This window comes from Rattus norvegicus, chromosome 7 (genome assembly GCF_036323735.1).
Source record: "Rattus norvegicus strain BN/NHsdMcwi chromosome 7, GRCr8, whole genome shotgun sequence".
NCBI lineage: Eukaryota > Metazoa > Chordata > Mammalia > Rodentia > Muridae > Rattus > Rattus norvegicus.
In genome coordinates, this window is record NC_086025.1 from 116,572,706 (window position 1) to 116,588,389 (window position 15,684).

At 50.7% G+C, this 15,684-nt stretch overlaps 1 protein-coding gene and 1 long non-coding RNA gene across 4 annotated transcripts; one reads left to right on the plus strand and one right to left on the minus strand.

The window, feature by feature from the left end:
• Nucleotides 1-926: 926 nt before the first annotated feature.
• Mcat (malonyl-CoA-acyl carrier protein transacylase) lies at nucleotides 927-13,062 on the minus strand. 3 transcript variants are annotated; one of them, XM_006242091.2, is made up of 5 exons: nucleotides 12,799-13,062; nucleotides 11,417-11,925; nucleotides 8,371-8,458; nucleotides 4,596-4,813; nucleotides 928-2,079 (listed from the first exon to the last, which is right to left on the minus strand). In XM_006242091.2, exons 2-5 carry the CDS (start codon nucleotides 11,828-11,830, stop codon nucleotides 1,657-1,659), a joined length of 1,143 nt encoding a protein of 380 aa, XP_006242153.1. In that variant the 5' UTR covers nucleotides 11,831-11,925; nucleotides 12,799-13,062; the 3' UTR covers nucleotides 928-1,656. The 3 variants fall into 3 exon arrangements, with proteins under 3 accessions (NP_001178717.1, XP_006242153.1, XP_063119692.1); NM_001191788.1 differs by lacking the exon at nucleotides 12,799-13,062 and having other exon boundaries at nucleotides 927-2,079; nucleotides 11,417-11,857; XM_063263622.1 differs by lacking the exons at nucleotides 4,596-4,813; nucleotides 12,799-13,062 and having other exon boundaries at nucleotides 11,417-12,403.
• LOC134479952 (uncharacterized) lies at nucleotides 11,955-14,769 on the plus strand. The gene is made up of 2 exons (XR_010053905.1): nucleotides 11,955-12,073; nucleotides 12,755-14,769. It is a non-coding gene; the product is annotated as an uncharacterized LOC134479952 (long non-coding RNA).
• The last annotated feature ends 915 nt before the right edge of the window (nucleotides 14,770-15,684 follow it).

Below are 15,684 nucleotides of genomic sequence, written 5' to 3' on the forward strand. Positions count from 1 at the left end.
TCAGCCCACCCTCACACAGCTGCCCTGGGCCCCACAGGGTCTCCATGAAGTTGCTCAGAGAACAAAGGCCACCTGCTTCGGGTGCTATTCTTTCAGGACACAGAACTAAACACCGGAGCCCAAGGCCCGGCCACCCATAGCTTTTTCCAGGTTTGCAGTCTTCAGTGAGACCAGCCCCAGTTAACAGTTGGGATCTCTCCAGTACTGCTCCAGTACTCAAGAGTGGGGATGGAGACTTGTCACGTTTGTCACAACAGTGCAAACCGGCCTGACTGCAGTGGGCCTAGGGACCTGACTTGTCAGGTGGCTGACTGGGGCTCACTGGGATGGAGGTTCTGGGACAGCAACTTCCCTCAGTTGACAAGGCTGTGGGAGTGTCTGGGTCTTATCATGTGGCCACACTAGATGGGACCAATTACTCCCTGTGTGCAGTCACAGGATATTCTGGTTTAGGTTTGTAAGACAGTTGACCACAAGCTGGGTTCAGGAGAGGGGAGCCCAAGCTTCTGAGAGGGTGGCACCTGCTCCGGCAGATGGGCTCTAGACCCTGGACCCAGTCCCCTGCGAGCAAACACTGCCAGCTCTCCAGAATCCACCTCATTTACAGGCAAGCTGCATTGTCTGCTTGGTAAAGCCATTCTCCAGGTTCAGCTAGAATAGGCGTGCTCAGACTCAGAGCCGTGCAAACTCTATGCATGAGTGTTGAAATCCACTGGACATCTGGAGGTCACAAGGCCTGCAGGTACTGCTGGCCAGGACCAAGGACAGATGTCCAAGAATGAGACACTTGGCAGTAGGACAGGTCCTGCCTGGAGGCTGACAGCCCCGCTGAGAAGTGCTGTTTAGATTAGGCACAGGCCTCACCAACAAGAAAACAAGTTCGTGGGCCTCATTCCCAAGACTCCCCATCACCAAGAGAGCCAATGGTCAGCTTAGAACAGCTCATGTTTATTATGTCTTCCCAGGAGCTTCATCCACTCCTACTGTGGGGCAGACTGCTCTGAGGGAAGCCCATGGATGACTCAGTGGGGGTGGCTTCTCTGTGTGGATGAACTGGGGCTAGGCTAGGAAGGCCAGGGTCCCCAGCCTTCCCTCCTGCCTAGACACCCCACACCTTACACCATTCTAAGGACCACCCACTCTAGGGCACACACAGGCACTTAACATGTGCGTCCTGGATAAGTGTGGCACATGGGACTCAATCTCCTACCTGCCAAGGGAGCAAAGAACAGGACCACCCAACAGATTCAAGGCCAAAGGAGCTAAGGTCTCGGCCCTGGGTGGGCAGCATGTCACAGGAGGCTGACAAGCTCCTCTGGCACCAGGCCTGGCTTGAAGCCAAGCAGCATGTCCACAGCACCCACAGGGTAAGTTGAAGAGTGCCCCAGGCTAGCCCTTCTGGATTCACTGAGGAGCGTGGTTGGGTACAGAAGCAGAGCAGCATCCTGGCTGGGCAGATGTCTGCACAGGCGCTCTTTCCCTCAGCAGCCAGATATCCTGTCAGTTGGAGGATCGGTTACATCACACATTGGCACTCAAAGGTTATTTTCTGAGGGAGCCTTAGCCACAGCTGAGACTGCAATGTCCACTGTCCTTAAGTCTGAGGAAAAGAGGCAGACACAGAGGCTCAGCCCAGGGCTACTGCACTCAAGGCTCTCAGTGGTCAGGGTCCAAAAGGGTCTGCATCACATCCACGTGGCTGTAGGACTTCCATGCCTGCCTGTTGCAGCACTTGAGGATACTCCCCAGCTGCTGCCCCGGGCCCACCTCAAAGGTGCTGGGGAACTCCATGCCCTTCTTCCGCTCGTATATACAGTGCATCGTCTGTTCCCACTTCACTGGTGACACCACCTGCTGCCCTAGCAGCTTTCGGATGTGTTGTGGATGTGTGTATTTATGCCCACTGACGTTGGAATGGACGGCAACCAGTGGCTTCTTGATGTTGATTGAGCCTAGAGTTTTCATCAGAGGCTCCACAGCTGGCTCCATGAGGCAGGTATGGAAGCCACCACTTACAGGTAGCATCTTGGTGCGCCTGAAGTGAAACTTAGCGGAATTCTTCCGGAGAAACTGAAGGGCCTGGAGGGAAAAATAAAAGGAAGCTCACAGAAGCCAAGGTTCCAGCTTTTGCTGGTATCCTCGTGGATGCAGTGTTTGTTTTCTCTCTCTCTCTCTCTCTCTCTCTCTCTCTCTCTCTCTCTCTCTCTCTGTGTGTGTGTGGGGGGGGGGGTGCTGGAGTGGAGTTCTGTGCATACACGCAAGACTGTTCTAACACTGAGATCAATCCACACACACTAGTTTTATACTCACAATCCTCCTGCCTCAGCTTCCTGAGTGTTGGAATTGCAAGGTGTGCAGCACCACATGGCCCACAGATTTAGTTCACTTTTTCACTCCTAGTTAACTTGGTCGTACAGTCCGGGTCCCTGCAGTCTTTACTCACTATTTTATGTGCATCAGTGTTTCGCCTGCAGGTATGCCACATGCATATCCAGTGCCCGGGGACAGCGGATCCCCTGAACTGGAGTTATGTGTGGTTGTAAACCACCATATGGGTTCTGAAAACTGAACATGGGTCCTCTGCACGTCATCTCCAGTCCCTAGCTGCCTCTGTAGGGGGCTGATGTTTAACTGCCCCGACTAAGAAGTGACCGTGGCTATTAACAGAACTGTATTATGTCTTGGCTAGGCCTGGCAGTGACCTGCCTCCATACCACCCACTGTAATTACACTGCAGCCATCTCGCCTCGGTTTAGGAAGGTGCTGCTTTGGGCTGTTTGTCCATCTCTGTATCCCACTCCCTAATGCCTGTACATTGCTCACTTGGCATGGGAGTGGGGCGTCTGACAGTGAAGCCCCAAACCTCTACCTGTCTTTTGTCCCACCTTCCAGTCCACCCCGCAGTCAGCCAGAGCTGGCATGGTAAGTGTACGCTCTATGCCACAAGAGGTCTGGGCTATTACTGTTTCCAGTCCTTTTCAACCCCAGTGTTCGACACCCACTGAGGACACACCTCAGGAACTGGGACTCTCTGACCCCATAACACCATCCTTCCCACCATGCCTGAATTTGACATCATGCAGGCATCAATGCATACAGCTGCTCAGTGACACTGCTTGAGGCACAAGTTCTGCAGAGCCATGGCCAAAGACAGGCCATGTCCCTAGATCCAGCAGGCTCCTCTATGAGGGCCCCAGTTCTAAATACTGCCAAGGGCAAGGAGCTTTTCCCACATTGGTTGGTGGAAATGCACTCCACACTCAGTGGAGCCCAGCCTTCACCTGAGCTTTTTGGGGTAGCACTGCCAAGGCTACCAGAGTAGTACTTGTTAGCCAAGGTCTCCCAGGTGTAAGCAGACTGGACGTGATAGAGCAGAAATTCTGCCTGCCTGCAGCCTCCTGTGCTACTTCTTAGGCTGCTCATGGGGGAGAGCACACGGCCCTCTACCATGTCAAATTAGTTAACACGAGGCTGTGGTGCTCATAGGTTCAGAGGTGTATTTGAAGACATCCAGCAAAGGTGACCCAGACAGAGGGACCTACCAGAGTGAGAACATGGGTTTAGTAGTCTGTGTGTCTGTGTGTCTCCCTCCATGTAGTCCTGGCTGGCATGGAACTCACTATGTAGACTAGACTAGCCTTGAACTCAGAGATCCTCCTGCCGCTGCCTCCCAAGTGCTGGGATTAAAGAAGTGCGTCACCACTCCTGATTATATGATTCTGTCTTTGAGACAAGGTCATAGGTAGTAAGGCTGAACTCTCTGCCTAGTCAAAGCTGGCCTTGAACTCACTATGCAGCTGAAGCTGGTCCCAAATTCCACATCCTTTTGCCTTCACCTCCCATGTGCTGGGTTGACATGGCTTCAGTGACAAATGCTTGAGGCATTTGATTGTGAGTTCGGGATCAACACTGGCTGCACAGAAAAACTCTCCAATTTCTGGCTCTTGTTTCTCTGCCTCAGCTTCCACTTGTGTGATGGTGCGGGCGTTAGGCATAACTGGTCCTTACATGGCTCTGGCCACTTTCTTGGCACCTCAGGTAACACTAAGTCCCCAGCTCCCACTTCCACAGGGCTCCTGCTCCTCCACTCAGACCCTTTGCCTGACCTGCCTGTCACTGTTCCTGGCCTGGAGTGGCCTTGTCACACTGCTGTTCCTCTCACGACAGAAATGCTAATGGGTCTGTGTCCCTAGTGCTAATACACAGAATGTCTTGGTAAGTGACGCCTGAAGAGCAGCAAGTACTGGAGTGCAAAATCAGACGCTTACGGAGTCAGGCAAAAAAGCCAGGCAAAGCCACAGAAGACAGCTCTTCTCCAAGCAAGCAGCCAGACTGCAGGCTCTTAAGAAGCCAGAGCACAGCATAGACAGGCCTAGACATGGTGTGACCTGGCCATGAGCCAGGCAGCTGGTTCAGAAATGTCCTGTCTGCAGGGGAACAGGCAATATCCTGGCTTCGGCTTCCCTCTGCAGCACTCACTCTGCCACACTTGCCCTCCGCCCTCAGACCTGTTCTCCAATGGTGCTCAGCCAGGCACCCACTTCCACAGGGACTCCCTGCTGCAGTCTGTGAGAGTGGCTCCCATCAACACTAACCTCAAGGTGTCCTGAGATGACCCTGCAGTCAGGAAAGAGGTAGTTGGACACCTGGCACACCGGGTTCTCTATACCCAAAGACCTGCAGTGCTCCTGGGCTTCCAAGCAGGCAAAGGAGAAGTTGGACTGACGCTGGCCAAGGACAGACAGCATCCCACTGGGAACGGCTTCAGACGCTTCTTGCATGGCTTCAGCTCGGACCTTCACTGCATACAGACCTATTCAGATAGAAGTGCGTTTGCAAGTCTGACTGTGAAGTGGGAACAGGGACAGTGGTGCTGACTGCCAGCCCCAGGGCCAGTGTTAATTATCTTTATGTGTGTGCTGAGTGGCCACATCCAGCATAGAAGAGCACTTCCTGCACAGGATTGACCTGAGTTCAAATCCCAACACCTACATAACAAGTATGGCTATATAAGCCTATAACGGAGCAAAGGTAGACGCCCTGTCTCAGCTGAGTGAGTGCTGACACACTGTCCCTCTCTAGCATCTGTTAGCATACACACGTAGTACACATACGTGCACACAACCACAGAGAGAAGGGGAGGAAGACGGAGAGAGGGAGGGAAAGGAGGAACAAAAGTGAAAAGCACTCAGGAGTCAGAGGCAGCAAAACTGGCTCAGCGTCTCAGAGTGCGTCTGCCCCCGTAGAGGACCGGGCTTCTGCTTCCATCACCACACTGGGATCTCTCTCAAGTGCCTAAACTCCAGTTCAAGGGAAGTCAGTGCCCTCCCTCGGCACTGCACACACATGGTGCACAGAAACTCATGGAAGCACACACACATAAAAAGATCTGACTCAAGGAGCTTCCTGCATAGAGCAGGATGAAGACTGCTTTTGGTTGTCACAACTGTGAGAGATTCTATTGACAGTGATGGACAAAAAGCAGGAGTCCTTCGACAAGAAGCACCCTACATTGATCAAGAAAACCTTGAAAACAAGAATTCCTGGTCCCAGACATCAGTTGGCTGCTTCAGAGCTCAGGGAGGGGCAGAGAGGAATAGACTTGGTGTGAAGCAAGCCCCAGCTTCAGCAGTGTAATCCAGACCTACAGCATCCACTGTGCCGGGGTTGTTACTTAAGAGAAGCTGAAAAGGAACAGTCAAGCACCAGACGCTCGGGCAGCTGTAGAACTCTAAACAAGCACATGAACCACGTAAAACCTGGCTGTCATAAGCCAGGCAGGAATAATCCATGCAGAGCATGAGAACCCAGCACTGCCAAGGCTGTCATAAGCCAGGCAGGAATAATCCATGCAGAGCATGAGAACCCAGCACTGCCAAGGCTGTCATAAACCAGGCAGGAATAATCCATGCAGAGCATGAGAACCCAGCACTGCCAAGGCTGTCATAAGCCAGGCAGGAATAATCCATGCAGAGCATGAGAACCCAGCACTGCCAAGGCTGTCATAAGCCAGGCAGGAATAATCCATGCAGGGCATGAGAACCCAGCACTGCCAAGGCTGTCATAAGCCAGGCAGGAATAATCCATGCAGAGCATGAGAACCCAGCACTGCCAAGGCTGTCATAAGCCAGGCAGGAATAATCCATGCATGGCATGAGAACCCAGCACTGCCAAGGCTGTCATAAGCCAGGCAGGAATAATCCATGCAGAGCATGAGAACCCAGCACTGCCAAGGCTGTCATAAGCCAGGCAGGAATAATCCATGCAGGGCATGAGAACCCAGCACTGCCAAGGCTGTCATAAGCCAGGCAGGAATAATCCATGCAGGGCATGAGAACCCAGCACTGCCAAGGCTGTCATAAGCCCGGCAGGAATAATCCATGCAGAGCATGAGAACCCAGCACTGCCAAGGCTGTCATAAGCCAGGCAGGAATAATCCATGCAGAGCATGAGAACCCAGCACTGCCAAGGCAGGGGTAGAAATGGGTTCAGGTACAGCCCCAGGACTGAGACACCAAGGAAGAGCTATGACAACACTCCTTTCCTCTCTCAGTCTTTGCTCCTTGGGCAGGACAGGCTGACTGGAACAAGGAGAGACACAGGCACTGCCTTGGGCTTGACAAAAGATGGAGGATCTGGAGGGGAGGCAGCCTCACACCCTTCTCTATGCACGCCATTCCCTCAGCACTTGGGTATGTTTGTATGGGACTTAGGGCTCTGTGCTCCTGGCAACTGTGGGGCAAACACGTGCAGAACCATGACAGGAAGCATGAGAACACACTGCAAGGTAGAGGGTATGTGTGACCATCTCCCATGGGAGTGGTAAAGCAGAAACTGACAGAAAGACACTCACTCAACACACACCTGTGAACGCACGGCCATTCTGCAAACCACACACAGAGAACCACAAAGTTAGCAGTTTCGGCAGGACACAGACACACGGCCATCCTTTCCACAATAGTAATGCTTTTAAAAACAGCACTGGGGCTGGAGATGCAGCTCTGTGCAGAGTGCTTGCCTAGCATGGTTGGGGCCATTGGTTCAATGCCTAGCACCACGCACTCAAGAACACCACTCCCGTTTCTTCCAACCCCAGCAGGCTCTACCTTTCTACCAACTCTGCCTGTTCTACCAACTGGATTCGTGACCTGTGCACAGTCTACGTCACAGTTTAACTGTATAGTAGCTCTCCTGTTTACACTCCCAGAAGCAGGAACCTGAGCTGAGTTCTGCACACTCTCAACCTTCATCTCCCACAGGGTATGAAGTGCTGTTCATGGGGGCTGCCTTTCATTTCCCTGTTGACCAGTGTCCTTAAACATGCGCTTATCGTCCATCTGAGTCTCATCTCCCTAGAAATGTACATTCGAGTCCTTTCCCTGCACTGAAGTATAGAGAAGATCATAGTCACTGAGGCATTCGGTTGCACTTGTGTGATGTTCTCTGTGTGTGTTGGGGGCACGTCCATCTCTGCCTCTCCCTTCACATCCCCCTCCCCCAGACTTAATGTTACCTATGCCACAAATGCCCTCCCTCCCCCATTTTTGAGACAGGGTCTTATCCGTAGCCCTGGTGGATCTGGGACTTGATATGTAGACCAGGCTGGCTCAGCACAAGTGATCTTTTTGCCACAGTCTCCTGAGTAGCCGAGACTACATGCATTTGATACTTTACCCACTTTCAGCTTAAAAAAAAATCCTCAGAAATGGGGCTGGAGAGATGCCCATCGATGAAGAGTACTAACTCCTCTTACAGAGGACTCAAGCTCAGTTCCCGGCACTCGAGCTGGGTGCTGACAAAAGGCCTTGCAGACACTAGGCAATGATCAAAGTATTCATTTACTCTCTTTTTCAAAACACGTACTGAGCATCTTCCAGGCTTGACAGGCACAGAATGTGATCGTCTTAAGAATGCACTGGGAGGGCCAGCAAGAGGGTTCAGTGGGCAGCGGTGCCTGTGGCCAAACCTGACAACCTGAGTTCATTCCTAGAAATCCACATGTTAGAAGGATAAATCAACTCCTAAAACTTGTCCTCTGACATCCTCACACAGAGGCATGGCGCGCGCACACACGCACACACGCACGCACACTCTTTTATGTAATTAAAAAAAGAATGCAGAGGACAGTGAAGGGCAGCAGCCAAGAAAACGTACTTCATGAAATTACACACAGAAAGCAAACACCTTGAATCCTTCAGATTCAAAGGGCATCAGTGGAATCCAGTCCTTGAGCTCCAGCCCTGTCATCTGCAGCCCTGTGCTCCCTTCCTGACAACCCTGGAGTGGATCCAGCACCACTGTCCACGGAGTCCCCTGTCCCCACTGAGCCCAGCAAGAACACACCCTGAACAAGTCACACTTCTTGTGTACCTTCCGCAAACTCCATGGCTCCAGCAAACACAAGGGCTGCAAACTCCCCCACGCTGAATCCAGCGGCAGCAACACAGTTCTCGATGACCTGTGGAGACAGAGCAGAGCATGAGGCCGAATCCTCCGGAAGAGCTCAGTCCTGGGATATGCCCCCACTGCCCCCAGAACTGGCAGGGCAGTTATGTGTCACCATGAGCCACAGGGCAGGCTAAGGTCAGTCCTAGTCACACCAAGAGCCAGAGCTCGGGTTCCTCTGGCCTCTGCCCAGAGAGGCTTCTCGGGCACATGGGGTGCTGAAATCGCATGTGCACTGGCTATGGCCACTCGTGGCTGCAATCAGCGCCAGAGGAGGCTGAGGCTAAGGAGTTGTGAATTCACTGCCAGGACAGCAACAGTACAGTTCACCCTTCCCATGCTCCCAAACAAAACAAAAGTAGAAGCATTAAAAATATGATTTTTCTGGGGGCTGGAGAGGTGGCTCAGCAGTTAAAAGCACTGGCTACTCTTCGGGAGGACCCTTGTTCAGTTCCCAGCATCCACATGGCAGCTCACAACGGTTTCTATTCCAGGGGATCCAATCCCCTCAGAAACACAAATGCAGACAAAACACTAATACACATAAAATTGAATTTAAAACAATATGATTTCTCTAAGCCAGAGAGAATCAGATTTCGTCCCCCAGACCTATTTCACACACTGCTAACACACGTCGGTAATACTCGTATCTGTACAGCCTCAGCACAGGCTTGGCCCAGAGAAGCACTGAGTAGACAAGCTACAGGGCCAGGCTCATGCCTGTAATCCTGAGCCTCCTGCCACTCCTACAACTCCCTCAGAAGGTGGCTGTGAAGGCAGAACAGAGGTTCTCGGCACAGTTAACATACAGTGTCCTGGTATCACTCTACCTTAGTCACATACTGTAACATCTGCCATGCCATTCTCTGTCTTCTTAGGCAGGGTCCCACTAAGCACCAACTAGACTAGAACTCAAAGAGCTCTGCCTGGTTTTGCCTCTGGCATCTTCTCTTAATTTTTTTTTTCTTCTTTAAAGATTTTATTTGTGGGGCGAGAGAGATGGCTCAGAGGTTAAGAGCACTGACTGCTCTTCCAGAGGTCCTGAGTTCAATCCCCAGCACCCACATGGTGGCTCACAATCATCTGTAATGAGATCTGATGCCCTCTTCTGGTGTGTCTGAAGACAGCTACAGTGTACTTATAGATAATAAATAAATGTTCTTTAAAAAAAAAAGATTAGGGGTTGGGGATTTAGCTCAGTGGTAGAGCGCTTGCCTAGCAAGCGCAAGGACTTGGTTCGGTCCCCAGCTCCAGGGGAAAAAAAAAAAAAGATTGTATTTGTGTGTGTGTGTGTGTGTGTGTGTGTGTGTGTGCGATGCCAGTGGAGGCCAGAAGAGGGTAAAGGATCTCTTGGAGCTCAAGTTCAGGCATTTTATGAGCCAGGGTCCTGGGGACTGAAACTGACTTCTAAGCAAGCAGCAAATACTCTTAATGGCTGAGTCATCGCTGAGCCCCTAACATCAATTTCTTAGTTCCTTTCATTTAAGGAAGTCATCTTCTAAAAACATCTTAAGAGGGCTGGAGAGATAATGGCTCAGTAGTTAAGAGTAGCAGCTGTTCTTCCAAAGAACCCAGGTTTGATTCCAGGCACCCACAACACAGTAACAAATTGTCTCTCAAAATCCAAAGGGTCCAGTATCCTCTTCTGGCCCGTAGGGGCAGCAGACATGCATGTCATGCATAGACATACCTGCAAAATACCCATACATAGATCTTTAGTATTTAATAATTATTCCAGTGACTCGAGTTCATCTAAAATCACGGCCCTTTACTGTGTATTTCTTTCTCTGATACACAGTCAAAAAAAATTTTTTTATGTGCATTGTATTTTTTTTTTTTTTTGGTTCTTTTTTTCGGAGCTGGGGACCGAACCCAGGGCCTTGCGATTCCTAGGTAAGCGCTCTACCACTGAGCTAAATCCCCAGCCCCTGTGCATTGTATTTTACTTAAACGTACTTCTTTTATGTGAGGGTGCCAGATCCCCTGTAACTGGAGTTACAGACAGTTGTGAACTGCCATGTGGTTGCTGGGAATTGAACCAGGATCCTCTGGAAGAACAGGCAATGCTCTGAACCGCTGAGCAAGCTCTCCAGCCCCTCGAAAAAAAATAAAATTAAAAAATAAATAAATTGGGGCTGGGGATTTAGCTCAGTGGTAGAGCGCTTACCTAGGAAGCGCAAGGCCCTGGGTTCGGTCCCCAGCTCCGAAAAAAAGAACCAAAAATAAATAAATAAATTAATTAATTAATTAATTTAAAAAAAAAAAGATTTACGTGTGCGGCCAGGAGTGGTGGCACACGCCTTTCATCTTAGCACTTGGGAAACAGAGGCAAGAGGATCTTTGTGAGTTTGAAGAAAACCTGGTCTACAAAGTGAGTTCCAAGGTATCCAGGGCTATTACACAGAGAAACCATGTCTCGAAAAAAGCCAAAATAATAATTTATGTGTATGAATGTTTTGCCTGTTTATATGCTCTGTGCACATGGTACACATATACCTGATACCCACAGAGGCCATAAAATGGCATCTGGTCCCATGGAACTGATGTTATGGACGGTTGTGAACCACTATATGGGGTGCTGGGAACGAAACCAAGGTATTCTTTTTTTTTTTTTTTTTTTTTTGGTTCTTTTTTTCGGAGCTGGGGACCGAACCCAGGGCCTTGCGCTTCCTAGGTAAGCGCTCTACCACTGAGCTAAATCCCCAGCCCCGAAACCAAGGTATTCTTAATTTCTGGGCCATATCTCTAGCCCAACACATTCACCTTTAATGTGCTACGTTAACTCAGTGCCTTAAGTTTCACGTGAAGATCTGTGTCGTCTAAGATGCAAACTCCCCTGGAGCAGGGATCTTTATTTTGTACAGGACATCTAGAATACAATCGACGAGGACTAGAATGGGGATCAAAAAGAACCAGACTGAGGAGCCCTGAGACCCAGCAGACTAGATTCGGCGCTCTCTCCTCGGCTCACCGCCGGTTGCAGGTGATGTAGCTTCTCCACGGCGGCCAGTGAAGCCACGAAGACAGCGGGTTGGCAATGCACTGTGCGGTCCAGATCCTCCTGAGGTCCCCGCAGGCACAGTTCCAGCAGATCGTAGCCAAGCACTCGGTGCGCGGCCTCGTAGAGCTGCCGTACACGCGGGAAGTGGAGCAGGCCGCCACCCATGCCGACCGCCTGGCTGCCCTGACCGGGGAAGAGCAGAACGGAGCAGCGCGAGGGCGGCCGCCGCGCCACCGCCTCCTGGACTCCCTCCTCGGTCACACTGGAGTCCCGTAGCAGCCCCGCCACGTCCACGGCATCCGGTGGAGGCTCCCGAAGGCTCGAGGCGGGGCGGCGGCCCCAGGAGCCCCAGGCCCAACAGGCCCGAGCTACCCGGGCGTTCATACCGAGACGCAGAGCAGGTGTTCGTTAACGCGGCGGCTGAGACACACTGCGACTGCGCAGCGGGGCGGTCCTTCGCATATTTCCTGTCGGGTCACCTAGGCAGCCAGAAAAGAAACGTTCCTATGTTACTGTTCCATACTAGTTCTCAAACTATTTGCATGTTGATCTGGAGTGGTCCGTGAGTTTCCTTAAGCTTCTCCAACCTGGAACCGCAGATAGCATACCATAGTGAGCCTTCGATAGGTATCTACGTACATATTGTGTATCACCGTCCAGGAGAACGGGAAAGTACTGCGATTGGGTTGTTTTTTTTTGGGGGGGGGGTTGTTTGTTTTTGGTTTTGTTTTTTCCGGTGTTTCTGCCAACCGTACTAGGCAAGCAGTTCTCTTGCTGCACAACCAGGTGTCCAGCTCATAATAAGAAGCCAATAAATCTCCGTGCGGTGGAACGGTCCAGAATCTGAACCAAGTCTAATTCGCTTTTTTTTTTTTTTTTTCCTTTTTCGGAGCTGAGGACCGAACCCAGGGCCTTGCGCTTGCTAGGCAAGCGCTCTACCACTGAGCTAAATCCCCAGCACCCAAATTCGCTTTTTAAATTCCTCAGCTTACAATCGAGTGGTAGTGGCACACACCTTTAATACCAGCATTTTGGAGGCAGAGGCAGGCGGATCTGGGTCCGAGGCCAGCATAGTCTACAGAGCAGTTCTAGGACAGCCAGGGCTACACAGAGAAACTCTGTCTCGATAAATTAATTAATTAAATCCCGTTTACAAACAAGGAGACAAACGTCATAAAGACTAAGTACTGTATAGTTAGTCACAGAATGGGGACTACAAGTTGTGTTTATGCGGTCTCTGAGAGCTATTGTAAGTCTGGGTCACACCGATCCTTACCTGAGCCCTGACCTGTTCTCATTTCCTGCCAGTCTCTCCTAGAGCCCAGGAAATCCACCTCCACACCAATACTCACCACAGCCTTCACGATGAGAAGATCTATGTGGAGGTATGTCTCCGTTTGCTCTGGCTGGCATACCAATGCCATAGACTTAAGGCATAATAGAAATTATATGCCAGTTCTTGAGGCTGAAAGGTCCAAGGTCAAGCTCGGCACTTGCAGATTCAGTGTCTGGAAGAGACTATTTCCTGGCTTGCAGATGACTAGCTTTCCATATCTGTTAGGCTCCAAACCAGGGACCCATAACCCTAACTGTTAGTATACAGACAATTCCATGGCCTGCCCTCAGGGACCTAGCAACTGCTTACCTCATCACTTGCTGTAGCCAGCTGGGCCAGGTCTGTTGCAGCCACCCCAGATCTCTGTCTCTGCAGTCCCTCTTTGTTCAGACTCTCCTTTTCTGCTCCCCTCTCTCTGCCTCCCTGTCTACATGGCGATTTCCCTGGCCTCCTTTTCTGAGACCAGTGAACTTGCCCAAGAGCTGCCCCCAATAAACCAGCTTTTATACTTTTAGTTGGGCTTGAATTGGCTTATTTCATCAGCGGGAAAAACCTATTAATATTCCCACATGGTAGATGGGGGATTTTAATAAGGGTATTAATCTAATTCATGAAGGTTCTACCTCTACTTAATCACACTGACCTTCCAAGTGTCCTCTAAATACCTCTAAATGCCTTCACCAGGGGACTAAGGCTCAATATAGGAATCTGATGTATGGAAGGGGAGGTACCATTCAGTGCTCCACATCACCAAACATATTTCACTGAATTTGAAAAAAATCAAATAAGCATTTCAGGTTTTTCAGTCTTGTTTTATTATTTTATGTTTTCATATGTGTGCATGCATATAGACATGTGTGTATGTATGTGTGAGAAAAATAGATTGTAGATAGGTAGATAGATAGGAAGAACCTTACTATATAGCCAGCCTGGACCTCACTATGTAGACCAGTCTGGCCTTCTACTCACAGAGATCTGCCTGCCCCTGCCTCCTGAGTGCTGCCATCAAAGGTGTGTGCCGTCACACATGGCTACTTTTTATTTTTAATTATCTGTATATGTGAGGGGGGGCTTGGGGAGTCCAGGAGAGGGTGTTGGATCCTCTGGATCTGAAATTATAGGTGGTTTTGAGCCACTTGATGGGGGTGCTGGGAACAGAACTCAGGTTCCCTGCAAGACCAACATATACTCTCGGCTGCTGACATCGCTTTCTGGCCTTGAGGTCTTGCTTGTGATAAGGAGGACGTATCCACCCAGAGGAGATTTACCGTGTGAAACATGATCGGGGCATCCGGTGGTGTGGTGAAAATGGTGCTGAGCTCTTCAGCCTGGGGTGCAGAAATGCACAGCCAAGGACTCTTTTGTTTTCACATGTGTTCACATATGTATGCTAGAGTACAATCAGTGCACATGCCACCATGTGCGCACATGCGTGTGTACATGTACGCAGAGGTGGGGAGTCAATGTTGGGTGTCTTCCTCACCACTCTCCACTTGACTTTTTGGGACAGAGTCTCTCACTGAACCTGGAGTTCAGCGGCTCACCTAGCAGGGCTGGCCAGCAGGCTCCAGAGAGGCTCAGGACTCTTCCTCTCGGATGCTAGCATTGCAGGTGCACTCTCCCACACCCGGCTTATTCATGGACTCTGGATATCTGAACTGAGGTCCTCAAATTTGTGCAGCAAATGCTTTACTGACTGAGCCATCTCCCTGGTCTAAAGGAATCTTTCGAAGACATAAATTTCTGCCTGGCAGTGGTGGTGTATGCCTTTAATCCCGGCACTCAGGAGGCAAAGGCAGGCGGATCTCTGTGAGTTCAAAGCCACCTCTGTCTGCAGAGTGATGTAGGACATAAAACCATGCCGGGAAGGGGTTGGGGATTTGGCTCAGTGGTAGAGCGCTCGCCTAGGAAGCGCAAGGCCCTGGGTTTGGTCCCCAGCTCCAGAAAAAAAGAAATTAAAAAAAAAAAAAAAAAAAAAAAAAAAAAACCATGCCGGGAAGTCTGATAAGGTAGAGCAGGTTGAGAGCCAGAGGCTCAGTGGGCACACACCTGAGGCTTAGGTGACTCCCAGTTCCCGGCCTGAAACACATGGCACACTACTTGCATAAGGAATCCTGACTTGTGGTCATGTAGACCCAGAACAGAGTTCTTCATGCTAATAAGCTACCTAGAGGCCTGGGGGGTGGGGGGGCTTAGCCAATAAGCTTCCCTTCCCAGACATTCCTCCCAGCAAAAGGTCTTTAATCTCAGGCCTACCCCCAGAAGTGGGTATGGGCCATTTTCCACCATGAACAACCAATAAGCTGTTTAGAACCATGGGCTGTCTTTTTTATCAAGATCCACCGTGGGGGGCCATGAGGAAGGCATTCACCTGCAGAGCTGCAGCCTAATTCCCCGGCAGAAGGCCTCTCTGCGCTCTCAGCCACAACTGCTACCAAGCCTGCCTCCACTAAGCTAAGGGCGACCACCCATGGGACAAGCCAGGCTCCTCCCACCCCTGGCCCCGGGCTAGATGCTGGCCCCAGTCCACCCCACCCCAACCACCGCCCGGTTCTCTGTCTTCTGAGACTCCCAGCGGCGCCTGGATGTACAAGAGTCTGAGAACGCCATGGCCCCGGCATTGCCGCAGGTCTGGGTCCCCCAAACTAGCTCTGGCGTTCCCACATCTTAGACTGTGCTTTCCCCACCCCTGAGCAATGTCTTGGTGCTTCGGGACAGCCAGCGGTGGTGTTGGGTAAGCGCGGTCAAATTCCTCAGTGGCAGGGCAGACACAGACAGAGTGAGTTCCAGGATAGCCAGGGCTACACCGAGAAACCCTGTTTCATTAAAAAAAAAAAAAAAAAAAAAAAGCAAAACAAACAAACAAGACATAAATTCCACAGACAGAAAGTAGAAACCCTAG